At 38.9% G+C, this 13,373-nt stretch overlaps 1 protein-coding gene across 3 annotated transcripts; it reads left to right on the forward strand.

The window, feature by feature from the left end:
• Nucleotides 1-4,257: 4,257 nt before the first annotated feature.
• On the forward strand, nucleotides 4,258-12,957 carry LOC117499833 (protocadherin alpha-C2-like). Of its 3 annotated transcripts, none has more exons than XM_034152494.1 (3): nucleotides 4,258-6,766; nucleotides 8,834-8,870; nucleotides 9,690-12,957. In XM_034152494.1, exons 1-2 carry the CDS (start codon nucleotides 4,331-4,333, stop codon nucleotides 8,843-8,845), a joined length of 2,448 nt encoding a protein of 815 aa, XP_034008385.1. In that variant the 5' UTR covers nucleotides 4,258-4,330; the 3' UTR covers nucleotides 8,846-8,870; nucleotides 9,690-12,957. The 3 variants fall into 3 exon arrangements, with proteins under 3 accessions (XP_034008385.1, XP_034008377.1, XP_034008369.1); XM_034152486.1 differs by having other exon boundaries at nucleotides 9,693-12,957; XM_034152478.1 differs by lacking the exon at nucleotides 8,834-8,870 and having other exon boundaries at nucleotides 9,693-12,957.
• The last annotated feature ends 416 nt before the right edge of the window (nucleotides 12,958-13,373 follow it).

The following is a 13,373-nucleotide window of genomic DNA, read 5'->3' on the forward strand; positions in this document are numbered from 1 at the left end:
GGACCCAAACTGGCGAAGCTTTATTTATTGTGTCTTTCCCCAAATGTGCAGCTGGGATAGAGTGTGAACAAAATAAAGATTGGTTCCTGCAAAACATAATGCGGGAATGTGAGAGCAGACAGGTGTCCGTGAACATTATCAACAATGTTGGCAGGGGCAGAAACACAAACGTCTCACACACACACACACACACACACACACACACACACACACACACACACACACACACACACACACACACACACACACACACACACACACACACACACTAACACACACACACACACACAACCTACAATTTCCACACTTTTGTTAGCCCCGGGTCCAGTGGACCCGAACATCCTGTATGTAATATAAATGTGAAGGGGGGGGTACAGTGGGTGGTCATTGAAAATGTGTTCTGATATATGTTCTTCACAGAAAATGAGCCAAGGCCATTGAGTGTGGGTTTGAAAAAGTTATTTGTCATATCATCTTTCTTTAGCTAAATAATGAAAACGGGTCCCACAGACCCGAACACCATACAAGGGTTAAGGCACTTCAGGCAAGAACATTGTTTTTCATCCACTGGTTTGAGCTTTAAAACATGCCTTTTTCAAAGTAATGAAAACCCTAACTCCAAAATACACTCGTAGGTGTTTATTTTACTACACATTTATATATGCAGTTTAATATTTAATATTCCATCTGTCAAATACTTATGTATATATAATACCTTGCTTTATATCTTGTCATTGTTAATTTGTAAATTCAACATGTATATTTTCTACTTTCTTGTTTATTTCTAGTCTTTTAATTTGTATTGTACAATGCCATGTATTTTTATGCAACACAAACATTTCCCAAATTGGGATCAATAAAGTACTATCTTATCTTATCTTATCTTATCTTATTTGCGTCTATAGATTTCTCCTACATTTTTCAGAAATAAGCATTAGGTATTGCCTCCTTCAAATATTTTTAAAATAAAGTTTAAAAAAACGTTTAATTCAATAAATATTTGTCTTTATGTAAGTATTCATCTTCAATGAATTTTAGATTCATGAAGTGATGCCATGAGATACCTTCGTGTAAAAACCTTTCACGGTTATATGTGAATAAAATGAACCTGGCTATATTCAATGCTCAATGCATGTTGCTTTTATTTAAGATCAAATTAGCTTTATTGATCCCAATTTGGGAGATGTTCTCTTTACAGCAGCATGTAAACAAGGCATTGCACACAATGTGACAAATAAAAGGAGTACAAAAACAGACACAAACATAAAATATAAACAATCAAAATAGAAAATAAAAAACAGCCCTTAAAAGTAAATTAAATACATAATGACAGTGGAAGATATACATTTGTATATCAGAAAACTGTCTGTCAAATATACACTATGAAAACATTTCACATGAAATTAAATATCAATGTACAGTGTGAATACACAATATACATATAGACAAATTGTGAATTTTGAGTGTAAAAGTGTCCAGTTATCAAAGCAACATAAGAACCTATGGAGCTGTGAGTTCTCTGCCAGCCAGAGGTGATTTGTTGTACAGGGTTATGGCAGTTTGCTGGAATGTTTTCCTGTACCTCTCTCTGTGACAGTCTGTTGGAGAAGGAGCTCCGCTGTCTGTCCAGCTGCTGGTGGAGAGGGTGGGAGGGGTTATCCATAATGGATAACAGTTTGTTGAGGGAATTTAAGTGCCCGTTTCATCTGGGTTGTCTCCTCTAGTTATTGTATCTAGTCTTCCTTTGTCGTTTTTACCTCACTTTACCTCAGGGGTTGGCCACTAAGACACTTTTACCAAAGCAAGTTACATTTTGGTCCTGACATGATGTACCTAAGTTGATGCAATACCGGCTGACTGAAGTGATGTAAGTTTGGATAGAGGAGAAAGATATATACACTATTTTGAATAGACACAATAAACAGGGCCAATATTAATCCTGTAAATAGGTAAAGCAGATACAAATTAACATTTAAAATGCATTCAAGTAACAGATACAGAAATAAAGCTCTTTGCGTGAGGTGAAGTCCAAATCCTCATGTAATCCTGTATATTTTCACCAGATGGAGCTAGAGGAAAGGAATACTAAGGACCATCCTCATTTTACTGCCCATCATGTCAGTATATAATCCATTTAGTGAGTGAAATGCAAAAAATAATAATATCAGGGGTCATAAAGTGCATGCTAAATGGTCAGAACGCTCACCAGTATGTCACTGTATGTGACTTTTAATTTGTACATTCTATTTTGTATGTATATAGTTAAAGGTGGGGTAGGTAATTTTGGAGAAACCAGCTGGAGTGCGCTAGAATTTGAAAATACACAGCCGGAACAAATCTGCCACTTCCTTACAGAGCCCCTCCTCCAACACACACGAACGCGCACATGACCGATGAGGGCACGAGATAAGTTTGTGCACAGATAGAAGGCTGACAAGCAGGTAGGCCATCCAGTTATTTTAGCCGGGCCGGCTAAAATGATTGGTCGTGCTTTTTACAGTATTACGGCTTTCACAGATGACATTTTTTTATGGATTTTTTGTCTAAGCACTTAAGATATTCATTGCTATCGGGATGTTAAGAGCATTCCATGGAATATAACAAAAAGTGTACCTCGAGCCGGTTTCTCAAACTTACCTACCCCACCTTTAACTTCTCCTGCATTACTTACACATTAGTCATGCAACATTCTCTTGTTCTATTTTATTTCTACTCTTTTTGCACTATTTGTGTTGTTTATTGTATTTGTTTTATATATATTTATGTTGCATTGTTGGAGGAGCCTGGGACTTAAGATGTCCATTGCCATATCTACACTGTAGCTGTGCATATGCAAATAAAACCTTTGATCCTTGAACCTTTAAAAGAAAAACGTTATATAATTACTATTTATTGTATTGTAAAAAGTTTTAAATCTACTTGATTATTTTTGGGGGCAGGGGCCTGCAAGATTGTAGCTAAGAGATGCAAACACAACTTGAAGTGCATGTTACATGTCTTCATATATATTGATCAAGAACAACCTTAATGTTTCTTTATTATCTGATTATTATTTTTTTGATTGGTACGTTCAAAGTAAATTCTTGATATTTTCAATTGCAGAATTTTTTTGTACAGAGCGGGAGATTTTTCACCATAAAAACAGTCATCTGGAGAATGTTCACAGGTCATCATCCTGAAAAGACATGAGCTCACCTCAAATCATGATTAGTGAAATCTTAAGGTATGCTTGCCATGCTTTTCTATTTTTCTCTATCGTTATCATAATTTATCATATGTAAAATAAGACCTGCATGGGGGTGTAATTAATTTAAACAATAATAAAGATATGCACATGCATGCTATTGTTGTCTTAATCATCCAGGTGCAGGGCCACACTATCAAAAACTTCAATAACTTCCACTCAAAGATCATTATAAAGAAACTTTCATTGTCACCCCCAGTCTGTGTGCTGAAAAACCATTATTAATGTATGTTTGTTGCACTCAGCAGCATAGAGAGATGTTAAAAAGAAAGGGAAGGGGAATGACTAAGGTCCTTAATGCATCCTTCTTACTTTTTTTTTAAATCACATGCTGTCTGCAATTTTAAAATAAATTGATCCTCCAAGGGTTTAGGGATGATGATGAATAATTTATAATCATGTTTTTCCTTGACTATATAAAGTAAGACAATAGTTCCTTATATAATATATTTGAAATGATACATGATCATGTTATCTAATCCAATCCAACAACTGTATTTATGTATATTAAGAATCAGAATCAGAAACAGGTTTATTCCCAAGTAGGTTTACACATAATGGAATTTGCCATGGTATACATGGTGCACATAAACCCAGTTAAGAAAAACAACCAAAAGATGAAATAAACAATTATAAAAAATGATTTAAAAAAAATGATTTACATGAAATCTGGATATACAAATAAACTATGAACAGTATATTAATGCAAAGAACTCAAAATAATAAAATACAATAATAAATGTGCAGCATTGTTATGGAGAGTCAACATGAAATGTTTTTTGTATGAAAATATCTACTTTTTATTTTTGTGAATTCAAAAAGCCTGTTATACCTTTTAGATGTCCCCCCCCCCCCCCCCCCCCTTAATCTCAGTGCGGCCCCCCCAGCAGCCTACACACTCGCTGCCTCCGCCCCTGCAGAGCAGCGCTGTGAGAGCCCAGCTCCTCCAGCCCTACTGTACAGTGAATGGCCTGCTGCAGCTACAACTAGTGGAGGCAAGAATGACACCGGCGCTCCCCTGCAACAAGACAACCTGATCGTAAGAACGGATCTCTTTTTATTCCTACATTTGACAAAATACACACAATGATGGCGCGTGTCATTGCTCCTTCACGGACACGTTTTATCGAGACTGCTTTCACATTCATTGCACTATGGGGCTGTGCGCTTTCCATCACTCGGTACTCTATTCCGGAGGAGATGGAAGAGGGCTCCTTTGTTGCCAACCTGGCCACAGATTTGGGTCTGGATGTTCGCAGTTTGGTGCAGCGCAGCGCAAAACTCGATGTCATCCACAGCAAAAATTACCTTGACATCAACAAAGAAACAGGGGAGCTGCTAATCCGCGAGAAGATCGATCGGGAGAACATATGCATGACTAAAACAACCTCGTGCTTTCTGAAAATGGATGTCATACTTGAAAACCCAATTCGTATTTTTAACATTGAGTTAGAAATCATGGACATCAACGACAACGCGCCTGTGTTCCGCAGGAAGACAATGCACTTGGACATATCAGAGGCAACCCCTCCCGGTGAGAGATTTTCATTGACAAACGCCGTGGATGCGGACGTGGGGGCGAACTCTATCAAAACGTACTATCTCAGCGAAAGCAAGTACTTCAACATCGACATACAAACGGGCAGCGATGGCTCCAAATATGTGGATTTAGTGCTGAACGGTAATTTAGACCGGGAGGAGCAATCGGTTCATAATTTGATTTTAACCGCTGTAGATGGAGGGGTGCCTCCCCGCTCCGGCACAGCCAGCATCGTTATTAACGTGCTTGACATCAATGACAACGCCCCCCTCTTCAGTCAGCCGGTATTTGCAGTGAATTTGTCAGAGAACTCGGCTGCAGGAACACTGGTCCTGACCTTAGATGCAACAGACTTGGATGAAGGCACAAACGCTCAGTTAACATACTCATATACACTGTACACCTCGGAGAAGACTCAAGAGCTCTTCTCACTTGATCCAAACTCTGGAGAGATCAAGGTGAAAGGGGTGATTGACTATGAGGAGAGTCAGAGTTTTGAGATGCACATACAGGCCCAGGATGGAGGGGTGAACCCCAAGTCTGGGCACTGTAAAGTCACTGTGTTTGTCACAGATTTGAACGATAACTACCCTGAGGTGACCATTAAGTCTGTGAAAAGTGCCCTGACTGAGGATGTGGCTGTTGGGACGCTGATTGCGGTGGTCAGTGTCAGCGATGGCGACTCTGGGGACAACGGGAAAGTTGAGCTTACTTTGAATCAACAAGAATCCTTACCATTCCTCCTGAACAAATCCGCAGAGGGTTACTTTGAGCTGCTTGTTTCAAAGCCACTTGACAGAGAAATAGTAAGCAAATATGACATCACACTGAGGGTGACGGACAAAGGCTCGCCGCCCCTAGCTGAAAACGAAACCATCACGTTAGAAATTCATGACGTCAATGACAATGCACCCACGTTCCCCAAGTCCTTTTACACTATCCATGTCGTGGAGAATAACCAACCAGGGGCCTTATTGACATCCCTTAGTGCGTTTGACCCAGATCTCAATGAAAACCAGTACTTGGTTTATTTCATAATGGAGAAGGAGATTGTTAACACGTCTATGTCAATGCTGTTTTCCATCAACCCAGAGAACGGAGACCTTTATGCCCTGAAGACCTTCGACTTTGAGCGAGAGAGGGAATTCCTTTTCCACATCGAAGCTAGGGACTCTGGTGTTCCACCGCTGAGCAGCAATGTGACAGTTCACATCATCATTCTGGACCAAAATGACAACAAGCCTCTCATTGTGGCGCCTTGGCGGGAGAGGGGTACTGTCGTTGAGGAGGTGATACCGAGGTCTACTGATAAGGGGCACCTGATCACCAAAGTGATTGCCATCGATGCCGATTCTGAGCAGAACGCTAGGGTCACGTATCAGCTCCTGCAGATCACTGACTCAACCCTCTTCAACCTGGATCAGTACAACGGGGAAGTCCGGACGACAAGAATGTTCAGTTACAGAGACCCGAGGCAACAGCGGCTGGTAATTGTCGCCAAAGACAACGGCGACCCTTCTCTCTCCGCCACTGTCACCATTCAGATATCAACGGTGGAAAACGTCAGGTCCTTTTCAGAGACCACAGAGTTGCCACTAGAGTATGACGTCTTCACAGACCTCAACCTGTACTTAGTAATCGGGTTAGGGGCTGTGTCGTTTCTGCTGCTGATAACCATCTTGGTTATTATTGTGCTGAAGTGTCAGAAGCCCAATCCAAAGGTCATCAAGATCCCCCAACCCAACAGGAACAGTGTGATCAGCAGGAACAGCATGATCAGCCAGAGAAGCTCCACCATCGCAGATTCCACCCTGATCTCCAGCGATGCCTACTGGTACAGTTTGTTCCTCGCAGAGACCAGGAAAGGGAAGGTGGTCGTGAGACAGCCCATAATTCCCAAAGGAGCTGGGTATTTTGTGTCCAGCATACCCAGGAGCATAGGGCCGAGTGAGACCACAGACTCCAGAGCATCCACACTGGAGGTATGTATGTTATAAATACTTTGTGGGTGCTTACAGACAACACAGAGTGGCCGGAGTGACAAGGGTTACAAAGTCAACTAAGTTATGTGTTCAGAGGAATATTTTGTGATGCTTTTTTCCCCTGTAAGGTCAAAATATTTCATAGAATTAACTGTGGATGTACGTTGGTAGTACTGTTGATAGTTTTGGCAGGTACCAGGCCTATTGCATGATTGAATAATATAACATATTTGCTCTGAAACAGGCCGTCGTGCAGAATGAGTACTTTTACTCTTGGTACTGCAAGTACATGTTGATGATGATACTTTTCTACTTTCACATAAATAGAAGTTAGAATTCAGGTCTCTCTACACTGTGGTATTACTACTTTTACTTAAGTACCTTTCTGAACATTTCATCCACCTCTAGATACCACACTAAGTGCACTTCATTGTTAAACCTGTGGTTCCCAAACGTTTTGGCCTTTTATTCTTTACCAAAACACTCTGTATGTGTCAGTTTATGTGGAAACATCTTGAATAATTTGGTTAAAATAACTGTTAGTGGCTTGAACATTTTAAATGATCTGGTGACCCTCTGAAGGGGCCCTCAACTGAGTGAATCTCATAATATACAGTCAGTGATATAAAGTTGTTAAAACTAGCACCACCGCAATAACATCAAAATGCTACTGCACATTGATTAGTATTAAGAAAGTAATGATGTCAAATACAGTATGTTAGTATGATTCCAGTGGCAATATTTTCTGCAAAAAAAAGATGTTCTGCAAATTCTTATCTACACGTTTGGGATGTCAGATACAGGACTTGTATTTGTACTGAAGTATATGTGCCATACTTTTCTTAAGACAAGGATTTGAGTTCTGGGCATGTCATTTTCGAGCCTGAGACCTGAAAAACAGGCTTGGGGCTTAACAGGTTACGACAAGGATGTAACTCACACTGTAACTCTCACACCTACTTCAAAATGCATTTAGCCATAAACCAATGACTGAAAAAACAACAGTTGTGGAGGAAGTCCTCAGATATTTATTTATTCTAGGCAGCTGATTTTAGGATTTTATCTACATATTATTTTGCACATTAGTGAGTAGCTTGATCCCTCTGGGATAAATACATTCCTTTTGATACGAACATATACTAATTCATTTGATGATTACATTTGGTATTGTTGATCTGGAAAAGTATCAAATAAATGTATTGTAGTAGTCTGCGATGTCCTGGAGTAGTAATATATAAAGTAGCGGAATATGGAAATACTCGAATAAAGTACAGGAACCTCACAATTATACTTAAGTACAGCCCTCAAGTTACTTCCACCAACGAAAATCAAAGCTGTATGTTTTAACTATTATTATTTATGTTTTGTCTGGCTTATTAGTATGGCAACAAGGGTGCGGAAAAAAGGGTCATTGAGAATAAAAATGTGAAAATACTGCATTATCCACAGCATTTTTCTGTATTTATATATTTATAATTGGCAGTAATTTACCAATTTAAAAAGGCAACATAAAAAAAATCGGTGAAAGAAGTCACAACTAAAAATAACAGCACTGTCATGTTGATGCTCATCATCAGGGTATTTCTGGTGCAAACTACCTGCACTCGATTGCATAATTAGGCCAAACAAATAACCCCCTGAAACAGAAAATATGCCACTGTTCTATGTCTTATGTAGGTCATTTATTGCAGATGCATAACACACAATCAGAGCATAACTGGTGGGTGTGAAATAGGGGGGAGTTACTTCAAAGAAGCCCAGACATGGAGGGGTTCTCGTCAAGGACAAGAGATATCGCTGTAATGAGACGCATTATGCGGGGGGTCTGTAGAGACTGCTGCTCACAGCAGACTGTTATCAATGTGGAAGCGCTCAAACGCATCCAGATGTTGTTTGCTTTTACACAGATGGACCTGCAGACTGAACCCGAAACAAGTGATCTACTGAAAGATTAAACCACATGAATATGCATGAATGTACAGGTGCATGTTGAGGGTGAGATTTGTGAACGATGTGAACTGAGTGTAACACGTAGCACTGAACTTGTCTCTTTTTTCTGTTCTTAAGTACTCAAAATGAAAGGAAGTCCATTCTACAACTGGAGGTATGCTGGTTGCTAACTACATTCTGTAGAGCCACTATAATTGTGCAGACATTTTCTTTCTATTTGGTATAAATTCTTGGTTTGGCTCAAAAAACTGTCCCAATATGGTGTAATCCTCAACATATCTTCCAAATACAGCAAAAACGAATATTTCAATTGTGCGGTTAGTCTGTGTCTTTCACAAATACAACATTTTGCTCCGGTGCGATGCTATTGTGAGCAATTTAAATTGGCCAGTCTTTCAAGTGCAAAAACCTTTCAGCTCGCTGACAGCAGAGATTAGAAAGAAATTGGCTGCTGGTCAGACCTGTGTCGCGCACATCTGGCTAGCTTGGCGGAAAATTGACCCAGGGCAAATTGATGACGCAGATAAAAAAAAAAAAATGATATCAGGGAATGATTTGTCCCACATCGTTTTTCTCAGCACATACCTGAGAGCATAGGCCTACCAACCATCTCTTTGCACATGAGCTCTGTCCTATAATAAAAATATGGAGCCTATCCTTTTTTATTTCCTGTAATTACGGCCTACCAAATACCAAATATGGCATTGTGATGCCTGCCTGTGCATGCTTTAATTACACCCTTTGCTTCCCTATTTGGCTTTTTCATATTTTACATTGGCCGTTTTGGTTAAATTCCTCAACAACCTATTTGAAAAACTATATAGAAAAAAGTTATCAACTAATCCCTGAATTGAAATGTCCCTGATGGTGGCAGTAACCAGTCACAATCCATTGTTGCATGAGTGAGGACTTTCTACAAGTTCATATGGAGGTTGACTTTCTATGTTTGCTAATTCTATTTTCTGTTTTTAAGCAGCAACCCAGAAGAGAACTGCCATGATATAATCATCTCTTCATGGAGCTGAAATCCTTCCCTGTGACTCACAAAGAAGAACTGTCCTCCCTCTCTGTCCCTCGGCTCACATTTCTCTCCAGCTCCTCCGATACCACCGCTCAAACATCGACCACGAACCACCTCAGCTTTCTACCTTCTTTTCTCTTCTAAGCATGGGTCTGCATGATTCTACTAGAAAATATTTGGACATAGAATTGAAATCATTTATGGCAGGGTATTTGGACATTTAGAGTTGCCTCATGTAGTCAATCTTTCTTTCCTTAATGCTTTGAAACTCCTCAGTGGACATATTTGCCTTCTCTCCAGGGTTTTTACGCTGTGTGCTGTAGTTCTAGAAACCATCAGTGGCTCAACATATGCGCAAGTCATCGTCATTCAACCTCCTTTTTACTAAGGGTCAAAACACGCCTATTCACAAAGACTCACATTAATCAGGGTGAATATGTTTCTTCCGTAAATATGATAAATACTGAACTGTAGCTGGTTACGTCACCGATTCAGGCTTTGCACTTGGTGTTTATCTTTTATGAACAATACTTTTTACTGTATTAAGAGTCCTGCTGTTGAGCAGGCTGTCAAATGGTTACTTACCGATAAAATAATCAATGCTCTGATTTTTTTTTTTACAATGTTTGTTGTTCTCAACAGTATTGAATGTGTGAACATGACAAAAAAAGAATGAAAGAAAGCTGTAAAATGGAAAAAAAATATATAGGAGATACATTGTTTCTCTTTTATTTTGATTGTAGATATTTTAGCTCTATAGAAATTATAAGGAGAAATACTTTTTACCCGTGTAATGAAAACTTTTATCTGGCTTTATTGGGGAAGAATATACTGCAATATTGAATTTACTGAACTGTTGTCACGTTCAGAATCTAGCATATACTGTTTCAGCCTGTCTCCTCTTGTTGGGGCGAGAGAGCCAGGGTGAATGGGGGAGGTGTGTCCTCAGATCAAGTTTCTTTAGTTGAAGGACGCTTGGACATCACAACATGGGGCGGGGCCAGAGTGGGACACGTGAAAATTCAAACATGATAAACTATATTTTTCAAAAAAAGGGGGAAAAGTGTATCAAGCTTTTCCTTTTCACATGCTAGTATTATCCCTATTTAATTTCCACTGATTAAGCTGGCAGTATTATCAGCATCATTCCTTGAACACAAAATAATTAATTTAAATAATTAACTTTCCAAAGCAGTGGAAATTTGAAAAAAAATATTTTGTAATGAAAAATACTCTTGGTTATTGGAAAAGAGTAAAAAATATCCAAATGTATTAATCTTTGCCATGGTGCAAGGGAATATAAGGCAAGGTATTGTTTTATGACTATTCATGTTTTTATAGGTATTTTATGTATTAACTTTTAATGCTGCTTTCGTGAGCTTATTCCAGGGCGTTTTCTGTTGCTTATTTGTAGTTTAGTGCATATGATGTTGTTTTGATAGTGTACATAAGTTACTATTAAGAACTAGAGTACTTTTGTTGACCTCAAAGGTAGCGCTGTTGCACTACTGTGAAGCCCAGGACTTTCCTTCCTCAGAAACAAGGAGCTCATTAGGATCTTATTAGGGTGCTAAATGATAGAATCTAATTGGGCTGATGGGATCCTGAGAATAGTGGTATTTATAGTTGCGGTATTCTAAGTGATGACTCTGCAAGAACACATAGACAGTGCAGTATTAAGCGAGTGACAGCACTTTGAAATATGCACCAGATCTAAATGTGATCGCAGCACGCACACAGTAATGCAGCGGAGGAAGAATATTTCCATAAGTATCGAGTTACGTATTCTGAGTCGGTGAAATCTAACCCCTCTCCTCCTCTCCCACTGTTTCCTGGTGTTAGTGGCACACCAGGCTTCCCAGACATAAACACAGCTGGTGGTCTGTCCTAAGACTAAAGACGCCGTCACGTAATGAGGGATCTCTTGCTGTGGGGAACATGTTATGTGTGCAATCAATGCCTGGTTCCAACAGTGTTTAAAGAATTAATGAATTGCACATGCGATGAGCTCCTTGCGTGCCTTCTGCTTTGTAAAAGATATGTGACTGTTGATGAATGAAAAAAAGACATGTCATACAATATTACAGATGACTGTGAGGGCTGGGATTATTCTATTGATTAACTTTCAATGTAATCGGATTGTGAGGAAATCATGTCTCAATACCCAATTCAGTTGTCCTGATTGTCAAAAACAAGCACATTTTATCAAAAATGTCTACGAAAATCTAAAGTGAAATATTCTGAAAGTAATATGGAAATATTGCTTCTTAATTACATTTAAAAAACCTTAGTCATTTTCATTTCTTTAAAGTATTTTATCCACAGAGGAGTATAAAAAGTAGGCTTTACCATGTGGGTATTTCTTCAAGACACATTTTTCTTTATTGAATTACCAGAAAACATGCTGTATCGTGATAAACATTGCTATTGAGAATGTTATATGACCTATGTCGCGATATACAATATCTTAAATGACATATCATGATATACAAGTATGAAGTTACCTACTGTATATCGTAATATACAATACAAAATGACATGTATCACGATATACAAGTATGGAATTACCTATATCATGATATATGAAGTAGGAAATAACATATATCGTGATATATGAGATATGAAATGACATATATCAGGATATACACAATTGGAAATGACTTATATTGGGATTTACGAGACATGAACTTCCCTATATCCGGATATGAAATGTTAGCTATATTGCCCAGCCCTAGTCACAGTACCCCAGTGATAAAATACCTTGAATCGCTAAAGCGTTGTTGGATAGGGGCTCAGCCTTTCGGGTTTCAAAACAGATGTTCTATTGAAAACCGGTAAATGCATTTACTGTAAATTGAACCGCTTTATACTTTGTGTTTTTTATACAGTAGACTGTTTTGATATCTTCTGTCTTCACTGTGATCAAATGGCACAGGAGGTGCTTGTGCTTGGTATAGTAAAAGTGTGTTATTTCTCATTTGTACACAGCTCAGTTTTATTTCTCTGCTCATTTGCCAGTCAGATTGTACTGTAGAGTATTCTTCGAGAGTCGCATCAAACCTAATCCAGTTCCGTCCCACTTAGTGGATCAAAGAAAGTATGGGAGAGAATGGTCTTGCTTTATTTTCAAGTCTAGTTAATTGTCGATTTTTGATGTCGCTTATTTGGCTTAAATGTTCTGCCTGATCATGCTAGTTTGAATAAAGCTTTTTAATCTGTCTTTCTGTCTTTTCTGTGATGAAACTGAGTTATCCAGAGTAATTTAGGGAATGTGACACACTTGCTCCCTCGCTTTAATTCTCTTGCATGCACACATTTTGACCCAATTCTCCGTACAACGCTCTGTTCAAGTTCTTGGAAAACTGAATAAAGGGAGATGTGGCTGCAGTTCAAATTGCAGAAGCACACAAATAATAGTTTTGTCAGGATTAATAAAAGTCTGTTTGCTCTGTGACCATGTAGGGCTTTCAGTCTGCAGTCCTACAGGAGACTGATGCGTGAGAGCTCAATGCATTTTCATGAAAGAGTCTCATCATAATTAATGGCATCTATCTGTCTAAGAAATTCTCTGTTTGAAAAGGACGTTTTCACACTCCAAAAAGCCAGAAAGATTGTAAGTTAACTGAGAACTGCTGT

The sequence above is a fragment of the Trematomus bernacchii genome, unplaced genomic scaffold (assembly GCF_902827165.1).
Source record: "Trematomus bernacchii unplaced genomic scaffold, fTreBer1.1, whole genome shotgun sequence".
Taxonomy (NCBI): Eukaryota; Metazoa; Chordata; class Actinopteri; order Perciformes; family Nototheniidae; genus Trematomus; species Trematomus bernacchii.

Bases quoted from the DNA above. Each gene is read 5' to 3' on its own strand.
- LOC117499833 (XM_034152478.1), top strand. From the start codon at position 4,331: ATGATGGCGCGTGTCATTGCTCCTTCACGGACACGTTTTATCGAGACT. The intron at 6,767-9,692 runs GTATGTATGTTA...GTTTTTAAGCAG, and splicing joins CCAGAGCATCCACACTGGAG to CAACCCAGAAGAGAACTGCC.